Genomic DNA, 10326 nt, shown 5'->3' on the forward strand with positions numbered 1-10326 from the left:
TTGAGTAGTCCGCTAAGTTGAATTTTGGAGGTTAGCATGAGAGACATTGTCAAAATCATGTCTACAAGCCAACCGAATAAATAAACTAACATCAGGTAACTACTAGAAAATTTGTAACAGTTTTAGACATGGATAGAAGTGTTTAAAAAGAAGAAAACTCAAAAACCAGTTTCTACATTAGTTTCCAAGAACACAAACACCTAGAGAGACATGCTCACCCTCACGATCCGTCTCTCAACGGAACCCCCAAACTGAAAGGGAATGAATTGGGGTTCCCTTCCACCCAACAACTAGAGATTTCCCATTCCTATGTATTGTGCAACAACTCCTGCAATCGAACTTTTGGAGAACCAAACTAGCTTGCTTGAAGGATGACTCACTTATCCCAATTTCCACCATTCCAAACCTTCCGAAATACGCCCTCCAAACATCCAACGGAACACTTCGAATAGTCCTTTCTTCACCCTCCTCTGCCACAATGTTTCGGATTGCATCACCAAAAACTGTTTCCAATCTGATTCGATCCTCATCATACTGTTTCATGCAAGTATCGAGACTTTCATAATATGCGCTGTAGTAGAATAATGCGTCGGTGAAGCGATTCACAAACGAGGGTGAATTATGGTTTCCTTCGGATTCAAAGACAACCATCATAGTTGGATTGAGATTTCTCATCACTCTCATCAAGTTTTCCAAGGAATCAGGTGTTGGGATCATTGTCCTCAGTACATATGGAGCATAAATGATGATTGTTTCACCCTCTTCTGTTTCAAATAGTTCTTCCTTGGCATCTTTCATGTCTGATAAAATAACTGACTTGAACGAAAATGGCAAGTTCAAGGACTTGGCAAAACTGGCTAACCTCGTACCTATCTCCTCAATGTCTGTTGATCCAACAGCAGTGATCTTGAGAAGCTCGATGGGGTAATCCTGTCTGTCTGCAAGAGCCTGCATCAAGACTGTCCAATGGACTCCATACCTGATTCCCGTATCTATCAGATGGACCTTCCGTTCTGATGCAATGGTTTCGACCATGGTTTGGATTCCTGTGAATACCAGTACTTGAGTGAAAGGAAGCTGTTTGTAGTTTATCAGGAATGTGGGGGTATTAGTCAATCCCTGAACGATTTCATCTTTTTCCTCGAACCCCTTCATTGTAACTCTTCCTGATTCTTTCTCAATCCTCTCTCGAAGCGCTTCGGCGAAATGATAAATGACTCTCTGGGCCGGATTACCTCTGGCAGAAGAAACCCATTCACAACGTAGAAGCATTCTTTCTGCACGCTCATATTGTTGGTATCCAACCTTTTCAGCCGCAGCAAGAAGAAGGTGCGCAAGTTCTACATCTCTTTTATCATCGTCGGAGAGACACGAAAGAGCAAAACCAAAAGGATGCATGGCCATGTAATTATAATCATCACACATCTGGGTAGAGAATTGTACGTACCTTGCTCCAGCCACCTTCATGATTTCTACGGTTGACAACTTGTCACTTGTACCACTCGTCTCAGTCTCTACTTTGATCAACTTTTCCCCCTTCAACTTCTTGAACCCACTTCCATAATTGGTTAGGAGCTTTAGAGGAGAAGCTAAAGGAGATGGATGTGGCATTTGCGTATTGTTTTCAGAAGTTTCTGAAACCCTGGCTGGGATATGCACAAGCCCTGCACTTTCCTGGATTGGCTGAGTTGTTGGGGAAAGAGCATTGAAATGAAATTCATCAATGGGTTGTTGGTGCTGTATAAGTAGTTTGTCTTTCAAAAAGTAATCTACTTTCTTAGCCATTTCCCCTTGATGAAAACCATACTCGTTAGGATTAGCTTCTCCCATTTCCATATCAATCAAATGGTCCCGTTTCTCTTTAAACTGGGCTTCCTCTTTCCTGAAGTCTTCGAGAGGACCATAATTTTCTTGGATTCCATCCAAATATGGTGTGAAAGAGAAGAAGGTATCAGCCATACTAGATCAGCTGGAAGCGAAACTAAGATTTCAAGTTTGCATTCACGTGAGACAGTATCGTGGTGATTTGGATATATATATATATATATATATATATATATTATATATATATATAGCTTAATCAAGAAACGTTCAAGGCGTTAAACGCAAACTAGGATGTCGCTGTGTCGATGTACCCATCACAGCCAGCTAGCCTCCTTCAAATCATGCCATTGTCCGGCGGAAAGATCCGATGATATAAAAGATACTTTTATGATGTTTTCATCACCTAGGACATGGGTAAGGATCCAAATAAAAGATTAAATTCTACACATAAGGAGGACGTACATTTTTATGATATAGACTCAACGTATTGTTTCAAAGAATCTCTTGCGGGAGAGACTGGACAAAACATACGAAACAATTAAATTCCATTTTCGTCCTACAATTTTTATTGAGTAAAGCTAAATATAGGTCTCTAAATTTTGCGCACTTATTTTATTCATCATTAAAAAAAAAGAGATTTTTCATATGAGTTTTATATTTATCTATCTTTTTAAAATAATTGTGCAGACTTATATATATTCTAAGATGGTACGAATCATTTGAAATGAAGTTTATTTATTTCCTTAAATTTTGAATCGATGCTACTCAGCATGGGATCTGATTTTTGGTTTTGAATTTTGTTATTCATCATTCTCACACATTACACATCACATTTTTTTTTAATTTTTTTTAATTATTCTTTGTTTTACTCTTTCTAAACTAATTGAGTTCTTCTACTCATCATCCATACATCACAAATTTAATAAGAGAAGAAAATTAAAAATTAAAAAATTTTGTGTAGTATGTGGTGTGAGATGATGAGTATATTTTTTTTTTTAGTTTTACCCAAAAATGGTCTAATTAGTAATTATTATATATATTGTTAGCTCCATAAACAGCTGTCGTTTCCATTGAATGGAGAACGTCACTGAGCCTTATTTGTTTTCACAATACATCTAAAATTTTCATACAAAATAAAATAAACAATTCAACATTTTCAAATCCAAAACAATAATAATATAAAAAAAATATAAACTAATAATATTTTATTTAATTTTAACTTTTATCTCAACTCATATCATCTCATTTGTGAAAACAACCCATTTGATTAAGGGACTGGACCGACTTCCTAGTAGGCCTGTTCATCCGGGCTGACTACTGAGTAGGCCTATTCATCCGAGCTGGATTTTTTCCCTGCTCGGTCCGGAACCTGGTACCTGCATAGAAAAACGCGGGTGAACCCGATCCAGATATCGGGTTTTTTTTTTTTAGCAAGTAAATGGATAGAAACTTAAAAGGAAAATGTATATTATGTCCACTAAATCATCTATTTCATGTTTTTTTTTTCTCTATTTTCCATGTGGCTTTTTATTGGTGATCAAGGAACATGTAGGTTTTGATTTTAAAAATTAAATAAATAGAGTTTGAATGCTTCATCAACATTTTTTTTCATGAAAAAATATTTATAAAATTTAGGCTTTTATTTAAAAAAAAAACCGGGTACAACTCGGAACTCGGATTTTTAAAAACCGATTTCAATACGGGTTTCAACCCAATTTTGAAACCCAAATTCCCGGGCCGGAACCTAGATGAACAGTATTACAGTACTCAAGGGCAGCTAAATACAGATTTAGGTCTAAGGTAAAATTTAAGTGAGTCATTTGTAATTATAATATAATAAAATATAAATTATTATATGTAATATTTTCAAACTTTTCAATAAAATGAGATTTTATTTAAAATCTTTAAATACAATTTTTATGATTTTATATTTACAACAACAACTTAAAATGAGACTTCATTGCAGATTTTATGTCTCAATTTAACAAGATCTTAAAAAAATTATTTAAAATATAAATAATTCACTGTATTACTTATAAAAATAAAATCATTGTATTAAATAATAAATTTAGTATTATGGGATTTGCACACATTGAAAAACTATAAAAATTATTTAAAATTTTATTTATTGAAATGGTTTTTATTTTTTGGAAAAAAAATTAAAAAAATATTTCATTTTTATTTTTGGGGGCTTAGATAAGCAAAATCTTATACAATGCCGTAAGTGGCCTTACCATTGAGCCGGCTGGCTGTACTGAGGGCTTAACCTGCGTGGTATGATCTAACGTACCCCATGACTGAAAAGAAACATTATCAGAAGATCCCAACCATGAAGAGGATCTTACTGGAGGTGAAGGAGATTCGAGACAATACCTCCGAAGACTAGACTTCATGGCCCTCCCTCTCGAGGTACTTCTCTCTAATTTTCATTCTGCTCCTAGAGTTCCAATCCGTTAAGCAAGGAAAAACTTCATTCCCGATTTGTTTGCCTAGAAAGTTTTATATATTTTGTTGTTAAGGGTGTAAAAAAAAAAAAAAAATCAAATGGTTTTTATATGACTTAACGAAGATAAAGTAAAAGAAAAGAAAATCATATTTTCATATAAAAACCACAGCCTCATGAGGAGTAGATCGTTCAGACAATATCCTAATCCATTGATTCCCATTTCAAGTAGTCCATGTAGTGAAGTTGCAGAACTTGTTCACTTGGGCTGCAATTGGACTGATATATATATATATATATATATATATATATATATTCTGATCAGATGAAATCAAATTCTTTCTTTTCCCCCATTTATTACTAATATATACATTAATCCAACCAAACCATATTTCCCCCATTTAAAGCGACAAATAATTAACTCAAAAATGCCTATTTGCTTGGCAGAAAAAGGAACATGTAACATTGAGGTTTATGTTTATATATTTGAGTAAAACAACCACGGTTTGCAGAAAAAAGAATATAGGTCGTTATCACGTCCTCAGTTGACGCTAACGCTAAGATATGGGATTCTTCCTTGCCTTGATGATGTACCTATTTAAATAATCTGACCAAAAAACAAAGAGACGTGCTTATATCTGCATGGAAGCTTTGCAACCAAGCTGTGCGGTGGTTAACTAGGAGAGCCTGCACATAATTTAAATGACGGGTCTGACTCGTCTGAGAGGCATGCCTCTTCTCCCTTAGAGATATTATGATTATGATATTAATTTAAAAGAGATCCCGAATCTGTAATATTGTCCACCATCCCGATTCACTTTAATCTAATATAGGCATCATCATCTCGAGTTGTTAATGATGTGTTCTGGACACTGGGTACCGAGCTCGATTGCTTGCAATACAAAGAAGATGAGGGTTCTGGGTTGATGGGTGATCACCTCTGATGCCTAAGTTAGTTTTCTGTTCCTTGGAAAGGATTTCAGTATGTGAGCTAGAGAATGTAAGTCCCAAATCTAACATAGTGCTCGACTTTTATTCTACTTGTTGGGATGGTACTCATATCCCGTGTCAGAGACTCCCACCTCTCGTATGGGATACCAAGTTCTTGTCTTTAATGCAATGTGACCTCTCTGGGCCACTCCTTTGTGGCAGGTTGGTGGGTGTGGCCACCTTTTGTGTGTCCTGTCAGAGACCAGAGGTCTTGCTGTGATCTCTGTCCACGTCCCGTATCTTATCCATAAATGCAATGTGGCCCTATCACAACGTGCGTGTGCAGGCTAGTGTCAAGGTAGGCGGTGTCCCATCTTTCCAAATCGACCAGTTTCCCTTGCAAACCCTGGGCCCTCTTTTTCCTTACGTAACTCATGGCCCGACCAAACTTTCGATTGCAGGGCCTCTAGGATAAGCCTAGCCCATCCCAGAAGGGGTGTAAATATCCATTCCAGTTACCCCACAAGTTCCTACCGCACGTGTGTGGTGGAAATTTCCTCTTGTTGTTATTTCCCTCTTTGTTTTTTTGGACCCACAATATTTTGTCGATTACTAACACTCGACGGGTGGGTTACCAATTGTGTGTCGGTTCGCTTTCCCACGTCTGGGTTGCTTGTGACAGTTCGATCCCAAGCCCCCTTGTGCAGCAAAAATGGTGGGATTTGTTCCCATTTGTCCACTTTTAGCGACATGTTTCACTTTCTGGTCCAGGTAGCCTAGTTGATGCAGGTGCCTATCTAAACCCGAACCCCATCACATCGTCTTCATTCTCTCACACTTCCCTTGTTTTCGTTGTAACCTCTAAATGCCCTTAGCTTTCTTGCTTCTCTACTTCCTTCATTCTTCATTCATACCCAACCTTCCTTTTTTTTTTCTTCAATTGCATCCATGAATGCTTCCCGTTTTGCTCTTCAGGGTTCACGCTTGTCTCGCTCGGAGGGACCCTCCAGGGTTTCTAGAGGCCTGGATCCCCCTGAGGTCTGGGGTGACTCTCAATACTTTGAGGGGTACCACTGATCCTCAGTCATTTCCCCTGCCAAAATGAGGTTGCTTAGGTCCTCTTTCGGAGTGCCTAATTTCACTGCCTTAGAGATCCCAGCGGCCCGTCAGGGCCGTAGATTCAGAGGATTTTGCTATGGAAGTGGCATTATACCCTTAGATGTTATCCAATGGACTACGACTTCCCTTCTACCGTCCTGTCTAAGACGTCTAGGACTATTTTCGATTGTCCCCATCGCAGCTCCACCCCAATGTGTGGTGGATTTTGATGTGCTACTGCATCACCTGGCGTATGATCTTAGGAGCCACCAGTGAGGATTATTCGGACCTCATTGCTAGGGAGTTTCTCTTTACGCATGGGGTGCAGCAGCTTGGCGGCAACTTGTGCAGCTTTTGTTCTAGACTAGAATACATGGTTGCTTCGACCTGCCCGTTAGCTTGTGGGTGACCTGGGGAGGAATACTTGAACTTGATTCCCAACTCTGCACACCAGTCACGATAGTGCCTTGATTCGAACTATTACCCATTGTCCAAGATTATGCAGCGTGGGATGCCAAACCTGCAAACCACAACCTTCCATAAGAATCGGATAATGTTGTTTGCCGTGATGGTTGTCAGGGCTTCTGCTTTTACCCATTTGGTGAAGTGATCCACAACAATGACTACAAATCTCAGCTCCTTTGCTTGGGGCTAATGGTCTAACTAGGTCGATCGCCCACTGCGCGAACGGTTATGATGACATGATCAATGTCAGTTCTTTTGATGAGCAATGCGGTATAGGAGCATATAGTTTGCATTTTGGGCACTTCCGGACAAACTCCTTCTCATTTTTACTGGCGTGTGGCGGTTGTGGCCAGTAGTATCCCATTCTTACCACCTTTTCGGCTAGTGCTTTTTTGTTGGAATAATTCCCATATACCCCTTCATGCATCTTGGCCAGTATGTATTGTGATTCTAGCAAGACACATCTTAGGAATGGCGTCGAGAAGCCTCGCATGTACAGGACCCCGTCTATCAGTGCAAAGCATGCTGCTCGATTTTCGGCCTTCCTAGCCTCTCATTTTTTGTCAGGAAGTTCATCAGCATCTAAGTACTTTATTACTTCTAGCACCCATTTTGGTGCCCCCGACCTTATATCCAAGACTTCGATTCTCACGACAGGTACCTGAAACATTCTAATGATTGTCTATTCCAGTAAGGGGGAACCTTCTTAACCCGAGGCGGCCCGTCCCAACTTGTCGGCCTTCTGATTCTCTCCCTTCGGCATCTATTGTATACAAAAGTACTAAAATTGGTCTTGCCCTTCATATACCAGTTGCAGATACTTCTTTAGTTTTTCACCTTTTGCGGTGAACTCTCCCAGGACTTGGTTGGCGACTACTTGCGAGTCCGCTCGTACTTCCACTTTCGTGGCACCTAACAATTCAGTGATTGATAGTCCAGCTAGTAACGACTCGACCCAATAATTATAAGGTCGAGATATTAATAATTTTTATTGGACTTAAATTATATTTAATGTGCTATATTGGATAAGTCCACTAGCGATAAATTATTGAGGTTGATTATGAGTTTTAATTAAGCTCAATAACTAGGTTAAATCTTATTTATTATTTATTGAACAAGTTAGACTCCTTTTAGAATTTAAAGATTGGCCATTAGAAATTTCTTTTAATTTAAAATTATCACTAATTGAAATCTCCTACGTAGTCTCAGTCACAGTCAATCATATATTAAATGAACTACTAGATCATATTTTTAAATTCAAACTCTCTTCTTGAATAATCATGACTGAGTCCAATTCGAACTCGAACTTGTCGGCATCCTATTCCAACAGGGATACAACTTTACAAGTCATCTCCACATTAAAACTCTTTAACCGAGTCTAACTCAAACTGGTTGTCACATTCTCTCAAATCTTTCTATAAATATCTCACTTCCACGTGTTATTTGGGAAAAAAAAAAATCTCCCAGTCCAGCACCGTGATCAATTCTGTGTTGAAAATTTTAGGAAGCAACACTGCAAGGTAAATGGCTTGATTATAAATTAGAATTAGCATACGTTAGCTAGTTATATATATTATTATTAAAGTCAATTTTTTGGAAATCAGTGTTTATGTAACATGCATGTCATGATATTGGCAATCACTTCATTCATCATTTTTTATTATGCATATTATATTTATATATGTATTATGCATCTCATACATTTCACGTTGCATAAGACACATAAACTTTCATAAGATCAAGTGTAAGATAAGCTCAGAACAAAAAATCTGATGGTCATTCAGATGGATGGTACCAATGCGAATTTATGGGTGGACGTGCAAGTCACAGATCTAAGCATGGTCTACCATAGTATGCCATAATAATATTAGCGGCTCCCTTTGTGGCCATGAGATTTGGGGCCGGTGCACAACTTTGCATATAGGGTTAAGTGTGTGTGTCAATATGATAAGTAAGATAAGCCAAGATATGTCATGCATGCATGTCATAGCATACGTATGAACAATCATGATTTTAAGTTCTCAGCATGAAATATTTTATAAAAAAAACTTATATTAAATATGTTTACGTTATGATAGATTTCTTACTGAGTCATCGAGTCATTTTAGTTTGTTTTTATGTTTTTAAACCACCACATGTTAGAATATTTATGAAAATAGAGCTGCAAGATAGAACTTAGTCCAGGGAGGTGTGACAGTGACCTAGATCATGTACATAAATTTTAAGTTATTATTTTTATGGCACAGATTTTAAGAATTTTTAATAAATGTTTCCATGCATTCTCTCATTTATGATTTCTTTATTTTAATACAAAACAACTTTATTTACTATAAAGAATATTTGTATTTGGCGCTTCTGTAAGAAAATCAAATATTTTTTCAAGTCAGGTCCAGTAGTAGCACTCTGGCTTCACCAAGAATTTCTAAAAGTGACTTTATTATTAACCGTGGGGAGCAGGGTTTTACAGTTGGTATCAGAGCCCAGGTCAAATATTCTGTAGACTTTTCTAAAAAAAAAAAATATAGGCCAATGTCTTCTCAAGGCATGTCCTGCTCTGTAGTAAGTATTTTTAACTTTTACTATTTTATTATTTTAATGAAAATTATGAACAAAATTTTTTTGGATACAAGCATGTCAAAGTGCACTTACTACATGAAAGGGTTTTACCGCATTAGGTGAGGAAGTTTCTAAATATGAGAATATGAACTTTTGGTTTTAAGATTGATGAAACATCTTGTTCACGAGAAAATAGTCTTATATTTTGTAAAGTTTGATCCGAGGAAATTAGGAATGAATTTAGTAGATTTTGGAGTTATGATATAGATCTGGTGTATGCTATTTCATGATGATTGATGGAAAATATCTTATACTCTATAGGTAACACGATTCTATCACCAAGAATAAGGTGTAAGATTTAGGATCTGAACTTTGGAGAGTTTTAGGTAACGATTTATTGAGGTTATTATTTTAGGTGCTGAATTTTATTATTATTTCATGAAAAGAGTTTTATTTATGTGGAGATCGTTAGTTACTATTGTATGTGGAGTTAGGATAATTGTTGGGTGAATTTATTATTAGGCTTTTAATCGATCTCATTGTTAAGGCAAATACTTGTTCGGATCTCCCCAAAAGAGCTCTTTTCGTGTGCCAATGTTTGGCAGGGTGCGTTTCGGTCAGCTCCCTAGTTAGTTTTCCTCTGCTTGAGACTTTTAGTTATGCGCTGTCCTCGGGGCTATCTTGTTTGTGGCTCGGACGACTGTTACCTGTTTGCCGAGTGCTGGACAACTAGTTGTTCTAACTCTCCACTCCCTTTCATTTCTTCGATCTTCTTCTTGAGAGTGTAGCAGTCTTGAATTTTGTGACTTTCTGACAGATGATAGGTGCAAAAGCGGGATCTTTTCTATCGACAATATTCGGCGTACATGCGACCAACTTGCTCTTTTCTTGTACATTCAAGCTGGCATGTGTGCGCCAGGCACCATGCCCTCTTATGGGTATGTTCTCTTCTTGTCATCGATCAGGATGTCCTTTCTTGGTTTTCTCTGCGGCCTTTGCATGGCTTGGTT

The 10326-nt window shown here is 37.7% G+C and overlaps 1 protein-coding gene across 1 annotated transcript; it reads right to left on the minus strand.

Moving 5' to 3' along the window:
• Positions 1–234: 234 nt before the first annotated feature.
• On the minus strand, positions 235–1959 carry LOC109018294 (DELLA protein RGL1-like). The gene has a single exon (XM_018952933.1). The coding sequence runs from the start codon at positions 1957–1959 to the stop codon at positions 235–237; it is 1725 nt and encodes a 574-aa protein (XP_018808478.1).
• Positions 1960–10326: the final 8367 nt, after the last annotated feature.

The sequence above is a fragment of the Juglans regia genome, chromosome 11, assembly GCF_001411555.2.
Source record: "Juglans regia cultivar Chandler chromosome 11, Walnut 2.0, whole genome shotgun sequence".
NCBI lineage: Eukaryota > Viridiplantae > Streptophyta > Magnoliopsida > Fagales > Juglandaceae > Juglans > Juglans regia.